Genomic DNA, 21,729 nt, shown 5'->3' on the forward strand with positions numbered 1-21,729 from the left:
TCCCATCCACACTCAAGAGCAGAGAGAGCAAATGTACCCACACCGCTTGCTCGATTTAGGGTGCTTTTCTTCACTTACACGGTCAGCCCCAGTGGACCCCATTTCCAGAACTTACTCTTTGAGGCGAGCACTTTCAACCGGACCCAGAGCTCACAGAAAGAGTTACTCTTCATGGATAGAGCTACTCCTGATAACCAGCTGCTTCAGGGTGTCCCTTGTCTCCATCTTTGAAGGCTGAAATTTTACAGGTCACCTGCCACCTTCCTGGCATTTGTGTGGGCGCTAGACATCCAGACTCTGGTCCCCTTGGTGGCAGTGGCAAGCGCTCTAACCACTGAGCCATTTCACCATACTGCTTTACAGAGTTCATCAGACAGTTTTTTAAAAACACCGTAGGCACCTCACCGTTGGCAAAATAATGCCCACGCCACTGAGCCAAGTCATTGAACCCCCTCATAGAGAGAAAGTGCTAACCCATTTTTTCTGCCTCGTCTCATTCCATGCCTCTATCTCCCAGACTCCTCAGAAGTATTTCAGAGAATATCCATTGTCCTCCAACACACCCTTTCTCTACTCATTTGCCTAAGATCCTCCTGCCGCCCGAAATGCCCTTTCCTCGGCTGCCTCTGGTTAAACTCCTACTTATCCTGAAAGGTGCAAACTTGAGTTGACATTTTCTTGCCTTTATAAACTCCTCTTGGGTTTTCCTGACTTGATCAGATACAACTGTTGCCTTCTCTCTCTTCCCAGAGAACTCTGGTCTGTATGTCTGTCACACTCATACACATCACAAGTACCACACTGCTGCCCACCTGCTGGGAGGTGAGCTCCTTGGTACAAGTCTAGGGCCAGCAATTTGCACAGTGCCTGGCACATGGGAGGCACTTGGAAAATATTTGCCAAGTAAAGGAAGAATGTGAATAAATAAATTCAGCCTAGCACCAATTCATAGGTTTTGTTTGCCCGAATGTGTGAAACAGTACTCACCATCGGGAGAGGTCTCCAAGTCGGGAGGGCAAGAGCAGAGTTGCTTGGTTCTCAAAGCCATTTTGAGATTCAAAGACAGAGCTTTGGGAAGGCAGTAGGCAGCATGCAGGATGCAGATGTTAAGGGCTATGAGCCACTTTGCCCTTTCAATGTGTATTTATTGCTATTCTCTGATGTTTACAGAGAGACTATGAGGGCTGCTATATTAAAACAATAAAATGAGGGAATGTCGCCCAGATGTCGTAGCTCATGCTTGCCACCTCACTAGATCTCCCACTGTGAAAAAAGCCAGACCCTGATGTCTACTGTGTGGGCTAGTCACAAGCTGTAAAGACGTAGCCAGCTGAGGGCCCATCTCATAATATTCACCTTGTGCTTGGATTTCAGGTGCTCAGTCCCTGGTATGATGAATTCCTGAATGAAGAGGACTACTGGTTTCTCGTTTTCTCAGTAGGAGGGACTTTGGGTTGTGGGTAATTGGGGGGGGGGGGGGGGGCGGAGTGATTCTGTTGTAGAGGCGCAAAGTAAATGAAATTGGGACTTTTTCCTGGAGGCAACTGGAGGTGGCCGATATTCTAAAGAATGTGAACCTGAGGGACTGGAGGGATGGATCAGGGTTTCAGAGAATGTGCTGTACTTCCAGGGGACTCGAGTTGCCAAGACCCGCATTGGACAGCCCATAACTGTGTGTAACTCCAGCTCCCAAATTTCTGATGCTTTCTTCTGGCCTTTGAAACCACACATGCCTGTACAGACAGACAGACAGACAGACAGACACACACACACACACACACACACACACACACACACACACACACACACACACACGAGAGAGAGAGAGAGAGAGAGAGAGAGAGAGAGAGAGAGAGAGAGATTTTAAAAGAACATAGAGCTCTCAAGGAGAAAGACTCAATACATCGCTAACTCTGAGGAAGTTATGCTCACGTACAGTTCTCTCTTAGAGAAAATGAGTTGGATTACAGGATGAGGCGGGCATGGCATATCACTCTAAGGACCATCAGGCAAAGTCTATGTGACCAGGAGGCATAGAGATGGAGGGCTGAGTTGTCACAATTCTCTTGCTTCTGGCTGATCCCCACAACTGTCTCTCCTTCTTCTCCCAACCCCTCTCAGACTCAATCACGCTTCATCAAAGCCCGGTGGCATAAAAGAGAAGCCACAGGCAAAGAAGAGAACATTCTTCTGTATAAAAGGATTCAGGAATCTCTGAGGTTAAGCCAGGGTTTGGCTAACATGCAGGAAATGGAGTCCATGCAGTGGGAAAAAGTGGCCACTGAGAACCTGAAGCAGGGAGGCTCTATCCGGGTAGAACTGACGACATCTCCAGTGTTCTTACAAGGTAAGGGCAGTCACTTTTTTCTTTTCTTTTCTTTTCTTTACTTTATCATTACACTTAGAGAACTAGAAAATATAAAACGCATTTTATCAGTGATCCTTCATTATGAATCAGCACTGTGCACTGCAAAGATTACCTCACCTGATCTTCAAAACAACTCATCAAGTAACTAATAACCAACGCCCAAACAATGTCACCCTTCAAGGTTACACTGAAAATGGCCATCAGGATCCGAACCCTGGCAAATGTACTGTGATCTCTGGAAGCCGGGGCACTGAAGTTGGAAAACTTGTGCCCACGGAAGCATGGCCACAGCACCGAACACTCTGTGACGTCCATCTGAACTCCCACTCCACCACAGCTTTCAGAGCTGGGTCCAAGGAGCAGTCTATAACTTTGCCCCTGGTTTCCTCCATATGGAAAGAAGAAACTCCCATCCATATGGCTCTCTTGGATGATCCAGAGAGTTCCAAACAAACCCAAGGACTCAACACCAAATGAGGCAGGAGGCTGCTATCCGCTTCTGTTGTCCTGAACATCGTCACATCTCTTGCTCTTGTAACCTTATTGTCACAGCCCATTGTGAGAGTGTAGTACCAGTTCACCACAGGTGATGAGAATTCATATGTGGCTGCTTCTAGAAAAAGAAACAAGAAACCTACTTCCAAAGAGCAAGGGTTTGCAATTATCGCTAGTATCTCTGAGGCATGAGTTATTTCACAGAGTGCAGTAAGGGAAAGGGACGCCTACCAAAAACTACAAGTTTTGCACATACCCTCCAGTAGAAATGGGTGTTATAATAAAAGGGGGGATGTGAAGCTTAAAACACTGACGCCATAGCACTAAGGATGAGAAACAAAGATGTTTCCAGTCGTTTATGAGATGGCTAGTGGCCCTCATAAGAGGCAGCCAGGATTGAGGAAGCAAGGCCGGTGATGGCGGGCTGACTGGCTAGCTTCTAGGAGCCCTTTTCTCACTAGGAGACCCATGCTAGGCACTGTTGCTTATTGCATAGCCTTACTTTTAACACGGTGCTTCTAATGGAACTAATTGTAATAGTCTAAGCTGTAAGAATGGATCCTAAGGAACCTGTTTCCATCTCGGAAAGAGACCCCAGACCATTCTATACACAAAGAGATTACCATGAACATTGCAGCTACTTCTTGGTAGCTGTGAGAACAAAGAGAGCTTAGACTGTTCACAGCATTTGGGACACTTGTAAGGCTAAGCTAGCAGCACCCAGCCATTAACTAGTGCCCAGTGGGGTCAATAACTAGCAAAGCCAGAGAGCTTAGCATAATCAATAACAAGATGCCTACAAGGTCAGAGGTTGTAATTGCTCTTGCTTCGGTCTTTTGATGTCTGTATCAAATAATTTGTTTTGAGCTTTGATTTTTGTGACATCATTTCAGAACAAGATGCTCATAAACCAGGATGATGTAGGGCTTTTGAGAGAGGTGGGACTCGGCAAGTAACCAACAGCTAACCAATAGCCAAGGTTAATAACTAAGACAGCCGGCATTGGAGATGGTAAAGAAGGCTTCAACTATCCCTAACTGAATAGGAAGCATATAACCAACACACACACACACACACACACACACACACACACACACACACACACACGCATAGGGCATGTGGGCCCTCCACTGTCTCAGCCCATAGTAGCCCAGAGAACTAAGCGATTTCAGTAGAGATTACCTGAGCCTCTGTTCAGTTTCTACTGTTGTCCTACAAAAGAAAATCTAACCATTTCCCCACTCTTGAGAACCATTCTCTCACTCTCAGAAGTCCCACTTAGTTGTGTTCAATGTTTTACTTTCTTGTAATAATTCTTTATAAAGCCTATTCTGCTTGCTCACTTCCCATGAGACTCTGTGTCTCTCACTTTCATTGGCATGAGACAATGAGTCATTAATCCAGGTTGATCTTCCATGACTGTTCAGTATCTAGCGTCTTAGGTCCTTGTGTCGTGTACAATTTGACCATGAAAGGTCCTGTCATTCTCAAAAACCCTACATGATCCCGGCCTATGAGCTGCTAGTTCTGAAACTAATTCACAAAAAGTCAAAGCCCAGAACAAGAAAAATCCTAACCAATTATTTGACGTGTATGCAAAAAAGTTAATGCAATAGCAGAATATCTGAAATTCATTTGCATCTCCTCCTTTCAAGTGGTGATTGTTTTGAAGGGATCAAAAACCATTCAGATGAATGAGTTACCTCTTATATTGAAGTAACAATAGTCCCTTCAATGTCATCTCTGTACTAGCAAAGACAGTGGAACCCACACTCTAGAATGGAGAAGAGTCTATGTTTAACTCTAATTTAACTTAGATAATTTGTATTCTTGGTGTAAGTAGCCCATTTAAACACGATTGTATGATTCAAATAATATTTTTTCTTCTTTTTCCTTTTTTCTTCTTTTTTTTCTTCCCCTGTCCTCCCTCCTCCCGCCCCTCCCCACCCCCCATTCCCATCTCCTCTAGGGCAAGGACTCCCCTGGGGATTCAGCTCAGCCTGGTAGATTCAGTCCAGGCAGGTCCAGTCTTCTCCTCCCTTCACCAAGGCTGAGCAAAGTGTCCCTGCATAAGCCCCAGGCTCCAAACAGCCAGCTCATGCACCAAGGACAGTCCCAGTCCCACTGCCTGGGTGCCTCCCAAACAGTTCAAGCTAATTGACTGTCTCACCTACCCAGAGGGCCTGATCAACTTGGGGGCTCCTGAGCTATTGGTTCATAGTTCATGTGTTTCCACTAGTTTGGTTATTCGGCCCTGTGCTTTTTCCAATCATGGTCTCAGTATCTCTTGCTCATATAATCCCTCCTCTCTCTTGCCAATTGGACTCCTGGAGCTCCACCTGGGGCCTGGCCATGAATCTCTGCATCTGTTTCCATCAGTCATTGGATGAGAGTTCTATCACGACAGTTAGGGTGTTTGGCCATCCGGTCACCAGAGTAGGTCGGTTGGGGCTTTCTCTTGACCATTGCCAGTAGTCTATAGTGGAGGTATCTTTGTGGATTTCTGGGGACTTCTCTAGCACTTTGTTTATTCCTATTCCCATGGGGTCTTCATTTATCATGGTCTCTCTTTCCTTGTTCTCCCTCTCTGTTCTTGATCCAGCTGGGATCTCCTGCTCCCCTAAGCTCTCTTTCCCTCGACCTTTGCCCTTCATTACCACCCCCCTCACGTCCAGTTTGCTCATGTAGATCTCATCCATTTCTCTGTCGTTGGGTGATCCCTGTGTCTTTCTTAGGGTCCTCTTTACTAGGTAGCCTCCCTGGAGTTGTGAGTAGCAGTCTTGTCATCCTTTGTTTTACATCTAGTATCCTCCTATGAATGAGTACATACCATGTTTGTCTACTGCTCAATCATACCACAAGGGCACATGCTCAGCTATGTACATAGCAGCATTATTTGTAATAGCCAGAACCTGGAAACAACCTAGATGCCCTTCAACTGAAGAATATACATATACACAATGGAGTACTACTCAGAAGAGAAAAACAATAGCATCATGAGGTTTGCAGGTAAATGGATGGATCTAGAAAAAAATCATCCTGAGTGAGGTAACCCAGACTCAGAAAGACAAACATGGTTTGTACTCACTCATAGGTAGATACTCGATGTAAATCAAATAATATTTTAAAGGCAATGTCTTCAAGAAAAGTACATGGATATTTGACCCTAAATGGACAGCTAAACTTTGTCTTTATTTTTTCCTTCACAGATGTGAACAAGATGACCTTTGAGGAGCTCTCCTATAAGAATCCAAAGTTGGCCATAGAAAAGATCAGTGAAGACTTTAAAATATACTGTGAAAAGGCACCTGTAAAAGGCAAGTGTTTAAGGTTAGATGTAAGGCCAATGCTTTTTTTTTCAAACCTAAGAATTTCCAAACTCTGGAGGCCTAAGCCCAAAGAGGATCCATACCTTGTTTGCAAGGAGGTAATACTTCAGAGATAGTCACCATGTGTCCCCACTCCTATAGAGTCCTAGAGGGTGTGATGCAAATCAAAGGCAATTATAAATCATTGAGGTTGGTGACAGTTAAGATCACTTGAGGGGGTCCCTGCAGGTGTCATACAGGGAAGTGAACCACACAGAGATAAAAATGAAAACCTGGATCAGACTTCAGGGGGTCTAATAACAGGTGGTTATTCCCAATGTATTTAAGCTCAATACAATTTGAAAAAAAAAAGTCTCCTGGTGTAATACAATCTCCAGTGTACAAAGAAGCATAATTAAATTGAAATTCAACTCAGGGTACATGTCATTTTCTTCAAGAAGATGGGTTCTGGAGATAGGCTACCTGTACTAGCTTAAGGGCCTCAGGGTCTATCCTAGCCTCACAGATAGCATAGAGGTCATTTGGGCTATTAGCCACCTCTGGTTTTGTTTGGGGGATCTTGGGGAAGCCTCTGGCTATCAGGGTCATTTAGATTACTATCCACCTCTGGTCTTGGTTGTATGAGCTTGATATGTCATGGCCCAACAGATAACACAGATCACCACGCTATTAATCTCGACCAGTTCTCTGCTGTTTGGATGGAAGAACAGGTTTTTCATCTTTCCCATTTGAAAGACAATCCTGTGTGCTTAACATTCCTGGTTTCTCTGGAGATCTGTAGGTGCAAGGACCTTCATGCTATACTCCCGTCATTCATTTTGTCTTTCTTATTTAATAGACATTTTAAAATAATGTGATTTTGTCTTCTGCCAAGTTTCCTGGAGTCAGAGATTTTGTTGTTTCTTTTTGAAGCCTGGGATTTGTGGAAGAATGTTTGAGTGAGGAAAGCATTGAGGCTTTGACAGCAGAACTCTCCAAATACCAGGGAAGCTCAGAAGTTAGGACGGCCCTTTACAGTTGTCCCTCTTTGAGGGAAGGTACCTAGGCTTTTGTACTGGGGTCACTCAATATCCTGTGGTTCGGGTCACAGAGGCAGTCATGAGCTATCAGTAGCCAACACAGCTGGGAGAAAGAGTAGTTTCATCCCAAAGGATGAAAATTCAACCTTTGTGCCCACTTGCTTTAAATGGAAATTCCGCTGTATCTTGGAGCAGCTTCTCCAGAGATCCGTTTGGTTTCTTGGAGAATGTATTCTAGAAAGAAAATTGCACCACTGCAATGTGTGTAGAGGGGAAAGCTTCTCCTCTCCCTTCTCTGCTCCCCATGTTGGGCCGTCATCCCTCTCAGCTGGTACCTCTGCTGGACTTGGAGAGCCTACCAGGCAGGGAGGGCTGAATAACCCGGATTCTCATCCCTAATGTGTCTGAGATCCACATGGTCATGAGTTCTCTGGCTGTTGCTGCTTCATTTGATGATATATCATCAATATTGGGTTGAGGAATACCAAAGAGCAGCATGAAAATGGTCCCTTCACCCTAATATCCCCACAGGTTGGGCTCATTCTCTTTTCCTCCTTTTCCATATCTATGCTTCCCTTCTCTGATCACGAGAATCCTGATTCCCATTGTGTTGAATTTACTTCTGTTTTTATAGCCCCATCGTGGGAGCAGCCTGTCTTCACTACCACCCCTTTGTTCTCACAAATGCCCGTCTCCCCTCTCCCACTCTTCAGTGCTTTGCACCAGCACCTCACGCATGAGCAACTCCTTACTGGGCTAGAACTCCACAGTCACCTTCAGGCTGATCCTTTGAGGGAAAACCTTCCTCCTCCTGCTCACTCAAATGAACCCGAACTGGCAGGAACAAGGGTTCCAAAGGGCGAGGTGTCAAGTGGGAGGACCCAGGATGAGAAATAAAGACAAGAGCAATAGCTGGGACCACAACGCCTTGCATAAGCTGATGCCATGCCAAGCAAGTTTATTCAGAACTACAGCATCATATATACTATTTGCAGGGGAGTAAAATGACCAAGGTCAGCAGTGAGCTACTTCCATGTTGGCAAAGAGAATACAGGATATCTCAGACACAGCTGTCTAAGGACTGATAATCATAGCCAAGGGGGAAGAACTGGGTCCCCAGAAACCACAACCTTGACTTCTACAGGGCACTGGCTCCAGCTTTTGTTCTTTCGTGGGGGCCTCTAAGGCCTCTTGGATCAGTCTGGCTCCCCACATCTAACAATTTATGTCAGGCCATCACTGCATGTAGACACTCTTCCTGCCACTCAAGGCTCTGACCGCCATCTTCAACCCATCTACCCCTTCATGGGGATGTATGTGCTCCTCATCCTTGTTAGGGGCCTTGTCCATCCCCTGGATAGGCTCTCTCCTCATCTTGCCTGGACCTTCTTACTCCACATGCAATGACTCCTTAACATGGATATCCTCAGTTTGCTCAGCTTCCGACAACATCCCATGCAGGCCCACACCTAGGGGATTATCATTTTCATTCTGCCTAGCTTGCTGACTTAGGTAGAACGCTGGTCCATGTTGGCTTGCTTTCTTTGCTTTTATATGGACGTTCTTTCCCACTTGGAAAGTCCAGCCCACTTGGACTCCTCACACTGTGCCAGCCTTTTTGCCATGCCCTGCAGTTTCTGCTTCTGTTCTGAATTCTCCAGCTACATGGTCTTTCTTCCTATGGACCTCTGTTCACCTTGGTTGGGCTTCTGAGCCAGTGCAAAGAAGCTTCCTATAGGGAAGTTCTTCTTACTCTGCTGGGGATCTGGTATCCCACTGGGTCATTGTGGCTTATTCCTCCTTTTGGAGGATTTTACTACTAATGGTTATATGAAGACGATGAAGCCAGGGCTGGAGAGATGGCTGAGGAATGAAGAACACTTGCTACTCTTGCGGAGGACCTGGAGTCTGTTCCCAGCACCTACATGGCCTCTCACAACTGTCTGCAACTCCAATTCCAGTGGATCCGATTTCCTCATCTGGTCTCCATGGGCACTGCACACACATCGTGCCCATACACCCATTCAGGCAATACACTTCATACACATAAGTAAAACTAATCAGTTTTTTAAAGGAAAGAATACAAAGCTTAAGTTTTAAGCTTCTTTAAGCGTTTCACTGGCATCTGTCATTATTTGTTCTGATTTTGTCATCCTAACTGGAAGTGTAAGGAGTGCTCCAGGTAATTTCAATTGTCATTTTTACTCTCATAGCACACCTCGGACTAAAGAAATGATATGGCCAGCCTGCTGATTGCCAAATAACCCCAAGTAAACATTTTAGGGGCTGGAGAAATGACTTTTATACACATCTGGGGCCCCAGTAGAGCCAGTGTGAACAGGACCTGGTCCAGGACTCCATCTAAACCCTAATTCTGATAGGTGCTGTCCTCTAGTGAGAGGCCATGATGACATTCTGGGTATCCTGGCCGCAGTGCTGACTGGATACCACCTTTCTGCGGGTGTTTTAGTTTTCTTTCCAGCTGTCATGTGGAATACCTGGCGGGAGCAGCTCTAACGGAGAGAAGGCTTCTTGGGCTTTCGACCCAGGCAAAGCCAAAGCAGGAACTCGAGGAACAAGTCACACCCACAGTCAAGAGAGAAGAGTCTTCCTCTTTGTTGTGTTTTTTAAAGGAACTTCCAGTTTCTTAAGCTTCCTGATTTTGCGAAATTGCCAGCTATCTTAAGAAAAATGTGGAGTGGGAAGTTCTTCCATTTTTTTCAAATCCTGAGCTTTATTTATGCTCACTGTGGCTTAAACACTGAACATTAGTATTTCAACATACTCTTCCCATTTTCACCATCTTTTTTTCTAATCTTCAAGTTTTAACTGAATTTCTTATTGGTTGATTTGTGATTTTGAAATGTTATTTTTTTTAACCCAACATTTTCAGTGTTTGTTCCTAGGAAGGATTTTTCTTTTAGAGCTTGGTGAGGTTTCTTCTTCTGTTATATCAAGCCTTCTATAGTCTGGATTTCGTTTTTATATATATATGGCTTTCAATCATTTTTGTATGCTGCCTATAACAAAAATATTATCAAATCACATAAAAATACCCTGCATATGCACATTCTAAATATGCATCTTAAGCCATTGACTGTATAACTGGGTCATGTTCTCATTTTGAACAGTGAGATGACTCTATTTCTGCCTTGATGATTTTATGGACAGTTTTTGTCTTCAATAAAATTAAAGAGTCTTAGGTAGTCAAGGTTAGCCTCAGACTCGATTTGTAATCAACAATGACCTTGAATTTTAGATTTCCTGCCTCCACTTTGCAAATGCTAAGAATTATAGGCAAGAACATCACATCATGCTAGGGATTGAACCCAGGGCTTCATGAATGCTAGGCAAGCACTCTGTCAACTAAATGACATCCCAAACCCCAAAGGGCTTTGATAATGGTGAGATCCATGGAATCTATTATTTTTTCAAAAACGGTTAAATACATTTCTTAGAATAATTGTCCTAAAGTACACCACAAGGCAAGACACCTGTTCTGAATTGTGTGTAAGTTGCCAGAATACATTGCAACGCCACATCCTTGGAAAGAAAACAGCTTTAGTTAAAGCAAGAAGTTGAGTGGAGCCTCTTAGAGTTGAGGTCAATAGTCAATAAGTTTGGTGATTACAAAGTAAAACTTTCAAATGACATGTGCTTCTGAGAGGACAGCCAAGGTGTCAATAAAGATAGACCACATATGCATTGTGGCTGAATGAAAGAATCAGATTGGAAGGCAGGTGGCATCTCATCTTTAGTAATGTACCTAGAAGTTTAGTGAACTTGCTCTCACCAGTCTCTAAGGAAGGTGGGCTCTAGGCCTGATGGCCAATGTCTCTAAGGAAGGTGGGCTCTAGGCCTGATGACCAACATGCACATCTAACACACCTTGACCTGATGTGTTAATGGCCTGACACAGTAGTTGTGGCGGATGCCTGAAAAATGTCCGTTCTTATTCTCTCTTTATAAAATATTGTTACCTAACTTTGTGGTCTTTCTCAGGTTATACAGTAGAAATTGTCAAGCAGCCAAGACATACACCTTCACACAGGAAAACATCCTTTGTTAAAAAAGCTGTCATAAGGAAGCCTTCCATGAGACCAAGGTAAGATAGGGGATCTGGCTATAGCAACATCTCTAGGTTCATTTCTCTGTGGAGGGTCCCAGACCTTTCTCTGTAGATCATATGCATATGAACAAGACATTCTGCATGTTAAGTTGTTTACTTTAGACTACTGTGTAACATATATTACAAAATAACTTCTTAAAACTATCAGAGACAACTTTTAAAAAATTTTGTTTATATATATAATTACACCAAATATATATAACTTCTATTATTCCCTTCTCATCAAACTTGTTCTGCTTAACTTGTTCTTCTCTACTTTCATTTTTTACCGTGTGTGTGTGTGTGTGTGTGTGTGTGTGTGAGAGTGAGAGAGAGAGAGAGAGAGAGAGAGAGAGAGAGAGAGATCCAGTATACTTACTTGCATGAGAATAGGTAAGAGTTATTTATCTGATCAAGGGCAAAGCACCAGTGGATAAACCACTAGGGACTATGACTCCTCTTCTTTCAACAATGTTAACTGCCTAGATGCCTGGAGCCCCCCAGGGAGGGGTGGAGCCTTATGAGCCCCTCCCCCACCCACGATGGCATGTTGATGGGCCTGGTGTCCTAGCCGTCTTGTGAGTGCACAGGTGCCACAGCCATGTCATGGTCATTGACAGCACTTCCAGCACTCCTTGTCCTCCGCCTCCTACACTCTTTCTGCCTTCTCTTCTGAGATGTTCCCTGAGCCTGGGAGAGGGCTGACACAGATGTTCCACTTCGGGCTGAGCACTTGCCAGCGACTTATTCTGAACATTTTGATAATTATGAGTCTCCACATTAACTCTCACTGTCATGGACACTCTTCTACATTAGCCTGCATAGATCTACTATCATCCACACTGTAGATGAAACATATTTTGTTGAGTCCTCTCCTTCCTCTAAGTATTCACATTGTCTCTCATTTTTCACTGCTGTAAATAGCATATACACCCCATCCTCACAACTGATCTTTTACTTCATGTCTCTCCATTTTCTAATCAGTCTAAGAGTCCGTCTCCACTGGGAGAAGATTCTGTGACATTTCCTGCAGAGGCTACATCTGTCTTTCTTTCCGCTTCCCTTAGCACAAATGCCACTTAGACATGAAAAGTTCCCTACGTGTTACATCTGCTGTAATTCCCTGCTCTGAAACTGCATCCCCAGAGACCACTGTAGCTGGAGTTTTCCTGTGTCCCAGCCTGCTGGTGATCAGGACAAATCTCTCTCACCCACCAGTCCTGCAGCTGCTTGGACCCAAGTAAACACATAGAGACTTATATCACTTATAAACTGTACGGCCATGGCAGGCTTCTTGCTTTCTAGTTCTTATATCTTAAATTAACCCATTTCTATTAATCTGTAAGTTGCCACATGGCTTGTGGCCAACTGGTATCTTAACATCTTGCTTCCTCTCTGTCTGGCTGGCAACTCCTGACTCAGCCTTCCACTTCCCAGAATTCTCTTCTCTGCTTCTCCCGTCTATACTTCCTGCCTGCCTACTGGCCAGTCAGCATTTTTTCATACAGAGCGATATCCACAGCAGACCACCACCTATGTGCTACTTTTTAGTACTTTACACTTTAGGCATGCTTCCTTCTTTCCTGACTATACTTTTCTCTGAGGCCAGTTTACTCATTTTACTCCATTTTTGACTAATGGCTAGCTACAAGAAAAGTTCATCTCTAGATTATGAAAACATAATAGTATACAAAAAGACAGTCAAATCTCTGGAGAAATATTTTGTATAGAAAATAAATGCCCACAGGAATGCTACTGTTACTGTAGCATTCACCAGTGGTTGTGGATCTTCTGTCCATTCCAAACACTCTGAATAACCACCACCCCACCCTCACCTCCATCCCTCCAACCCCTGGCACACACTTGGAAAATGGAAACAGTTTCCTGACATGCAGTCACCTATCCCTCCTGCTGTTCTAATCTGTGCTCATCACTGTTCTCCACTTAGACCACAGAAATATTTCCAACTTAGTTGACCACAAATAATACAAGTCTTTCCTAAATCCTGGAAGTCATACAGACCATGATGTAAGATCACAACCAGGGTCAAGGACTCCACAGTCGCAATTCTTCTAAATTTGTCTCTAACCCCCATTCAGTGTGAGTTATTATTGATCATATGCTTGCCTTGGCCATTCTAATGATATAGATGATAATGCTAATATAATATGTATCATACTAATAAGACAATTCTTATCCCTTTCTATTTGTTGTTTGCTTTTTTTCTTTTTTCAAGACAGGGTCTTATGTAGCTCTGACTCTCCTGGAACTCATTATGTAGACCTTGGGCTGGCCTTGAACTCACAGAGATCCACCTGCCTCTGCCTCTCAAGTGCTGGGATTAAAGCCGTGTACCATCACACCCGGCAGTTCTTGCTCTTAATCTAAGACATAAACTAAGGAAAATGCAAATCTGACTTTTAAGTGTTGTGATAAAGTTTGGTCTGATTCCTATGAGAGCATAATAGAAAGAGAAATAAATTTTAAGTATAGATTTTAAAAAGCTAGACTATAGGAAAAGTTCCTAAACTGCATGTCGGAACTCAACTGCATAGAAATGGGATCATGTATAGGTTTGGAATCCCAGATAGAACAAAAATGGACCCAGTTAGCTACTTTTCTTGGCTTCCCATAAGGCCTTAAAATTTTAATTAAAAATGAAAAGAATGGTGCCTAGAGAGATGGCTCATTGGTTAAGAGAATTTGTTGCTTTTGCAGAGGTCCTGAGTTCAGTACCCAGCATCCGTATGATGCTTACAACCTCTAGTTTCAGGGCTCCCACACCTTATTCTAGCTTTTGCTGGTACAAGACATATAGGTGTTAACACAGACAAGCAGACAAAGCACTCATACATATACAGCAATAATGAATATATCCTTAAAAATGTTTTTTGTGATGGATAAATGCACAAAAATATATTCAATAGTAAAAGTATAAAATGTAATGTGAAGCTCCACAGCTTCTGTTTTGAATTACTATTTGGACTGTACAAAAGTCACCAGGATATACAGTCTTTGATGGGTCTGTTTAGTTTCAGTGTGTGATGTTTTATAATTTGCATTCTTTTTATTATAACATTTAAAATAAATGAGAAGGATGAAAGGCAGTTTAAGAAAAAGCAGATCAGGTACCTTGTGGAAACACACCATGGGGAGCAGTGCTCTCTAGAATTCAACCCGGTGAGTCAGTTAAAGAAAAATAAAACCATCAACAGCAACAACTTGGGGAGAGTGAAGAGTGAGAGAGAGTAGACTTTGCTTCCAGAGAAGCTACAATAGTCACACAAAACAAAACCAGGGAAGCACAGAACACACATGGGGCAGGCAGTGGATAGAAACTGGTTCTCAGGTGGTTCCTATTTGGACTTGACAAAAACATCTAAGAAACTATTCAACAAAGTAAAGGAAATTGTGTTTAAAGACTTGAAAGGATGCATGAAAGCAACCATTAGTCAACTAGAGATAACCAATAACGAGACCAGTTATAATCCAACCAAACTCAGATCTGGCTTAGAAAAAGCAAACCAACTGGATGAAAAGCTTGCTAGACAGAATCAGCAGAGTTAGCCTGGAGAAAGAGTCAGGGAGCTAGAAGATGGATCAACAGACAGGGTCTAGTCTGGAGGACCAGGTCCCACACAGTAGAAGGAGCCAATCCCCAATAGTTATCCTTTGACTTCCATGTGTACTATGGAACACATGACACAGGTGGAAAGACAGACGTGGACACACATACAAACACACAAAAATAAATATAATTTAAATTTTGTTTAAAAATCAGGACTGGAAAAAAAAAAGGATTGTACGGAAGTTGACATTGTTAGAAAATGGATCAAATTCAACAACTTAATGTAATAAACCTCTAAAAATGCCCAAATTTCTAAAATCAGACTCAAAGACAATTTGAAAGTGTTGGTAAATCTATAGAAATAACAACAAAATTGAAAGCTCGAAAGAAAGAAAGAAAGAAAGAAAGAAAGAAAGAAAGAAAGAAAGAAAGAAAGAAAAGAAGAGAAAAGAAAAGTAGTAGTGATTAAAAACTGGGTCTCCTTCAAGCACCATCAAAAAAGTAGTATTTTTACCAGGTGTAATGGTGTATTATTGGTTGTAGTATTAAGGCAACTCCACGAAGTTAAAAGGGAGGATTATTTTGTGGGGTAACTTACAAGTGAAGGGATAGGTAACAGGGTCTGGGAAAGCTGTAGCGCAGTCCAGCAGTGTTCTCTGGAAAACTCTGCTCAGTCTACCTCCAGGGTCCAGGATCCAGGAACCAAGAGAGCTGGCACATCTGGATCTCAGGTCTTAAGGGCTCCTGTCTCAGCCCTGCCTTGTAGGACTGACAGTTACTGAAGCCTCAGTGGAGGTAGTACTTCCAGGTCAAAGCTGGATCAGCTACCCACTACAGTGTATATCTTTAATCCCAGCATTTGGGAGGCAGAGGCAGGCAGATCTCTGAGAGTTCAAGGTCTACAGAGCAATTTCCAAGCTAGCCAGGGCTACACAGTTAGACCCAGTCTCGAAACAAAAACAAAAACGTGGTAAGTGTTTGGAAATTTACTTTTTTTCATATAGCAGAGCGTGGGCAATATCACTAGAGAACTCTGTGATATTTAAAGCAAAGACAGTACCAACATCACAGTTGCTCTTTGAGAAAACAGGAGTGACTTTCACCTACCCTATGAGGCCAATGTCATCCTGAGTCTCAAAAGAGAGGCAGCATAAAAAAAATAAAAAAATAAAAAATAAATAAAAAAACACAGACTAGTACTTCTCTTTGAATCTAGACATACAAGTGCTCAACAAATACCAAACTAAATCCAGTAACCAATAAAAGTGTCGTGTAGCATAACCAATTGGAATTTATCTGGATAACACAAGATTGAGTTAGCATCCAAAAATCAAAATAATATTCTGTATTAGTTGGACTTCCCAAGAGTAACAGAGCCAATAGAATGAGTGCATATTAAAAAGAGATTTTTTTTTTTTTTAGATTGTCTTATACAGTATAGCTGGAGCAGTCCAGCAATGGTCACCTCACACTGGAGAGGTTGAGAATGAAGTAACTGCTCAGTTCATAGGCCTCAGGAGTCCCAGTCTGGTGTTGCAGACATGGAGACTTCCTGGTCCTCACTCATTTGTTCACCTGGAGAAGCTGATTCTAATGTCAGTGAGGAACTACAGCAGTAACAATAGATAAACTTGCCAGGGAGAGTGAAGGCCAGTAGGCAAGAACAAAATTTCTCTTTCATTTCCCTGTTATCTGGGCTGATGCTGGAAAGCACCACCTATATATATTTTTTTAAGATTTATTTATTTATTATGTATACAGAAGAGGGTGCCAGATCTCATTACAGATGGTTGTGAGCCACCATGTGGTTGCTGAGATTTGAACTCAGGACCTCTGGAAGAACAGTAGGTCCAGCCCCGACACTACCTATATTTAGGATGCACCTTTCCACTTCCGATAATCTGATCAAGCAAACCTCTCCCAGCAGAGCCCAGTGACTTTACCTTTAGTCAATCCCAGATCCAGTCCATTCGATGACCAAGATTAACCATCACATATACCACATTAAATAAATGAGGTAGAAAACTTACACGATTATCTCAATTGACACAAAGTCTCTTTACAACATCTATTCATGATTTTTAAAAAAAAAAAGAAAGAAAAACTTTCAAAATGAGAATAGAAAAAAGCTACCTCATCCTGATAAAGGATATCTATCAAAAACCTATTGGTGAGGGTTGGGGATTTAGCTCAGTGGTAGAGCGCTTGCCTAGCAAGCTGAAGGCCTTGGGTTCGATCCTCAGCTCAAAACAAACAAACAAACAAACAAAAAGCCTATTGGTAATACCCAATAAAATGGCATACGTACAGAAAGGAGATGGGTAAACTGGTCAAAAGATGGGTACGTGCAGAGAGTTTCAAATGATAACTGTGACATAAAATGAGATTAAGTGGCCGGTTAAAATTGGGGAGAGAAGCAAATAGAGATACCGTTGCACCACGCGCTTGAAGATGAAACCCGGGAGTACAGCCTACTCAGAAAAGAGACTGCAGAGAAAAGGAAAGAGGATTGTAGGTAAAACTTTAGCGCTATCTCCATTCAAAGGAGCAGCCGGGCGTGGGTGGTGCACCCATTTCATCCCAGCCCTTGGAAGGCAGAGGCATCTCTCAGGCCTGAAGGTGGCACTGGGGCCGGTGCCCGGCTCCATTTCCTATTCGGAATTCTCCACGGTCACCAGCACTGCTCTGTTTTCCAGGAACATAACAGAAGTCCTCCTAAATTCTCCACACCTGGAGTACTTCCGGGAGTTCCTCAAGAATCGGAAGTCTGAAACCCCGTTGCAATTCCTGGTAGCCATCCAGAAGATCATGATGGAGACGAACGAAAAGACCTATAAGAGTGCTTTGGAAAATATAACCAAGACTTACTTCCACGGCAAGGTCGCTCCTGGTACGCCTCTCTTTCTCCGGATTCTCGCTTCAGTTTCTTGGGAGGACAAGTCTAGGGAAATAGCCTGGCTCCATGAGATCCCCAAGAAAGCAGAACAGGGGAGTCGCTACATGGGAGAAATATTGAGGCTGGGAGAATGAACGCAGAGAATATTCAGCCTAAAGCCATAATATTAGTAAAAGGAGCCACGTGTAAGATAAATTCATGTACATGCTCGTTAGTTTCACTTCATGTTGGAAATCGAACCTTAATCCCTGGAAGGGAGAGATAAAGTGCTGTGTTTCCTAAACAAAGAAAGCAGAACGTGTTGAAGTTAACTAGCTTACCCGATCTGTGGAACTTTAACACAAATTCAAATCACGTGACCATCAAATCAATTAGCATAGGACTCGCTCTAAGCAAACAGGTGATCCTCTCCAAGCACAGGAGCGGAAAGTTGAGCGTGGGTGGAGAATGGTCTATCTCAAAATCGTTCATGAACTGTCTTGTTTTCCTGTCTGAGGTAGTGGTAAACTTGACCCATGGGAATTCCTCTTAGCTGGCAAGTGAAGTATTAGCATATAGCTCTAGAAAAAGGGAGTGAGCAAGTGCCGCCTGGAAGCAGGCAAGCTGGCGAGGTGGTAGAGCCAAGCTTTCTGTCTGTCTCAGAGGAGCAGGCGGAGTTTGTGTAGGTGGGAAGGGAGGGGGCTCGCTGTTTATTTGTTTGCTGGCTTTCTTCGTTTTTGTTTTGGTTTTTGTTTTAATCCATGACAAGGGTATAAATACAAAATTAGAAAGAGTTCACAATTAACAAGTCTCTCTAGTTCATTTGTTTGTTTTGAAACGGGGTCCTGCCACACACTCCAGGCTGGCCTGAAACTTTCACACTTCCTTCCCACTTCTGCCTGCCGCCTGAAAGGATTTACAGACATGCCCCAGTCCAGCATGCCATAGTTTGTAGGTGTGATCTGAGTGTGGTAATAATGACCTCGGAATCACCAACATTGCCTTGGGGTCACGTTGAGGAATTATAAGAAATTATAAAGCGTTTACCCTGGGTGTAACTTAAACAAGAGGGAGCCCAGATTTGAATTCTCTAATCTCCCTGTGTCTTTCATCATGCTCTGTCTACCCGTTTGAGTCTGAATGCTATCTTGTGACTCTGACCCTGTGTCTGCGTGTTCCTGTATGTGTCCTAGCAAAGGGCTTTGCTCTCTCTTACTGAACAGCACAGAAAGTACCAGGAACAGGGTACTTAACGGAAATGTTTAGCAGTCTTACAAGGGATGGAGTCACAGATTCTAACGGAGCCCACCTAACCCGGGTAACAAGCCATCCAACGCTATAAGCAATATCCATACATTGCTCCAACATTTATAGTGGACATTTATTTTATAAAGCTGGTTTGGTCCTATTTTTCTGTCCTCAGCAAATGATTATCATAACATACATACACACATGCATTAATCTTGGGACAGGAGCATGGCAGAGTATATGTGTAAGACTGCAACTGTGTATTAGCTTCCCTTGTTAAAATGAATTACATGGGAAATCTAAGACAAGGAAGGTTAGTTGTTACAGTGTTCCCTAAGGGCAGGTTAACAGCCCAAGTACACAGCTCTAGTAGTCTTAAGCCTTAAGTGACCTCAGGTACATTGTTAACTCTGACTGTGCAGCCCAACCAACATTCCTTCCCGCCTTTTAGAATGGAAGAGTTATTTTATCATAATGCATTGCCACATATAAGAAATACTTATTTACTGACTTTCAGCATGAGTTCTATATATAGTTATTTGGGGGGTCTCAAAGAGAAAGGAGCGTCTAGATGTTCCTCTGATACACTTTCAAGTCTCAGTAGCCAGCCTTCCGGCCTCTGAACACAAGGAGCACCACGCTGCACTCGGCACTGGTATTTGTGTCTTGGGCCCTCCTTCTGCACCCAAAGATTACGTTTTCTTCCTTTCCTCCTAAGCCTCCCCCTAAACTAAAAAACTTCACCCCAGCTATAGAGACAGGTTTAAAATTTAAGATTTTATTTCCCTTTAAGCTTTTGTCTTTGAAATGGGACTAAGATAGTATTTTGTCTACAAAAACAATTTCTCTTAACATTTGAAATATTCTTTAGAGATCTGTAGATTGTAGAAGGCTCAGAGTGAAGCCCGAGTGAAAACAGAGGGCCGTGAGACTTTCACATGAAATGGCCAAGCAGGAAACAGAAGTGACACTCTCTCCCTCTCTCTCTTTCTTGTCATTTAGAAGAACTACTGCAGTGCGATGCTCCTCTTCTGAAAGATATTGTTCACATGCGTAACATCACCACCTCCACACTGCTGATGCTCCAGGGCTACGTCATGAAATCTCTCGAAGAAAAGTGGTAAGCATGCTCAGAGAAGGTGGCTCCTTTCTGGAGTTGCTTCCTGGCTTTGAAAAGCCACATTAAGCAAAGGTCTCCTAGTCTTCACATTGTACTGCCAGAGTATTCCTCCAAGAGAAACGCCAAAGTTACTTTGAAATCTCCTGCCTGCCAACACCAGTGCAAAACACACACACACACACACACACACACACACACACACACACATACATACACACAGACACACATATGCACATACACAAACATATATGCAAATACACACACAAACACATGCAAATACACACAAATGTTCACACACAAAAACACAGACATGCATATACAAACACACACATATATACACACATACACATACAAACACATGCACACACAGAGACACACATACAAACACACACATATATATATACATACATACACACACAAACACACACATACACAGACACACACCCACATATACACACAGACACAAATACACACACACAAACACATATGCACACACAGACACACACATATACATACACACACACAAACAGACACATATACAAACAGACACACACAAACAGACACACACACACACACACACACAGAGGATAAGGAAGAATACAGTGTTAAGAAGACAGACTGACTCTGTACAAGATTTGGGATAGCAAGAGGAATGTAGATGCCAACTTGAAACAAGACTGTTTTGTGTGTTTCGTGCACCATGGTTTTGTTTCTTTGATATTCTCGGTCTCCTTTCTGGTAGGTTTAGAGAGTATCAAGAAATGTTCCCACCACGTCCTTTGGAGCTGGAAAGTGAAACACATTCTCCCCCTAGGAAGCCCTCCAAGTCAACGATCCACCTGCAGGATTCCCAGGTCAGTGAGGAGGAAAGAAAAGCCATTGTCAGACACTGTTGGCTAGTGGAAAGATGACCTCTGTGGGGCCAGTGGATATGTCACTGGAAGAATCACTCTTGGGGCAGGGTTGCGTTTTAAGCCCCATTTTACAAAGGATAATCTGAGGCTCAGAAAAAGTATGCTGGGAAATCCCTTTCTGATCTGCCCCTCTGTCACCAGCTAAGTGACAGGCACAGGGTTAGATACACTGAAATGAATGTGTTAGTGTTTCTGCTGCCAGTGCTTACTGGGAGGGTGTGGGTTGGCCATCAGCCAAATAGTCCTCTAATCTTTCTACACCAAGATTAGTCTGACTTATACATCCAGTCACTGGCAACGTAAGCCTCCCCTTGCATAGGCCTGGACCAAGTGTCCCACCGACCAGCAATCCCCAGAGAGATAATGTTAATGTCTGGCACCGAGAATGCCCATTCCTTCTTCCCAACACAATTACCCTTCTTATCCTTTGTCCTGTGGCAAGAGAGAAAGGAGAAAGAGATGGAAATGGTACTCAGGGAGGTCTTTTCTTGTGGTTTGAGTTGGTCTGACAGAAAAGTTTGAGGCTAATTCTATCAGACTCCAAAGATGAAATTAAGATATAGCTGAAAATTAGATTTAACCCCAATACTGTAGACACAGAAATGTGCTGCTTTTTTTTTCTTTCCCCATCCCTTCTGTGTGTGAACCAAATCTGCCAGGTCACAATGAGTGACTGGATGTTGGA

General features: G+C 43.1%; 1 protein-coding gene across 1 annotated transcript in view; it reads left to right on the forward strand.

Moving 5' to 3' along the window:
- The window catches only part of Rgsl1 (regulator of G protein signaling like 1), a 60,092-nt gene that overhangs the window by 21,840 nt on the left and 16,523 nt on the right, over nucleotides 1-21,729 (forward strand). The window contains 7 exon segments of the mRNA XM_036201965.1: nucleotides 1,375-1,437; nucleotides 2,122-2,347; nucleotides 6,073-6,180; nucleotides 11,214-11,316; nucleotides 17,584-17,777; nucleotides 20,013-20,130; nucleotides 20,873-20,984. Coding sequence (XP_036057858.1) covers nucleotides 1,375-1,437; nucleotides 2,122-2,347; nucleotides 6,073-6,180; nucleotides 11,214-11,316; nucleotides 17,584-17,777; nucleotides 20,013-20,130; nucleotides 20,873-20,984 — 924 coding nt within the window.

Source organism: Onychomys torridus, chromosome 11 (genome assembly GCF_903995425.1).
Source record: "Onychomys torridus chromosome 11, mOncTor1.1, whole genome shotgun sequence".
Classification (NCBI taxonomy): domain Eukaryota; kingdom Metazoa; phylum Chordata; class Mammalia; order Rodentia; family Cricetidae; genus Onychomys; species Onychomys torridus.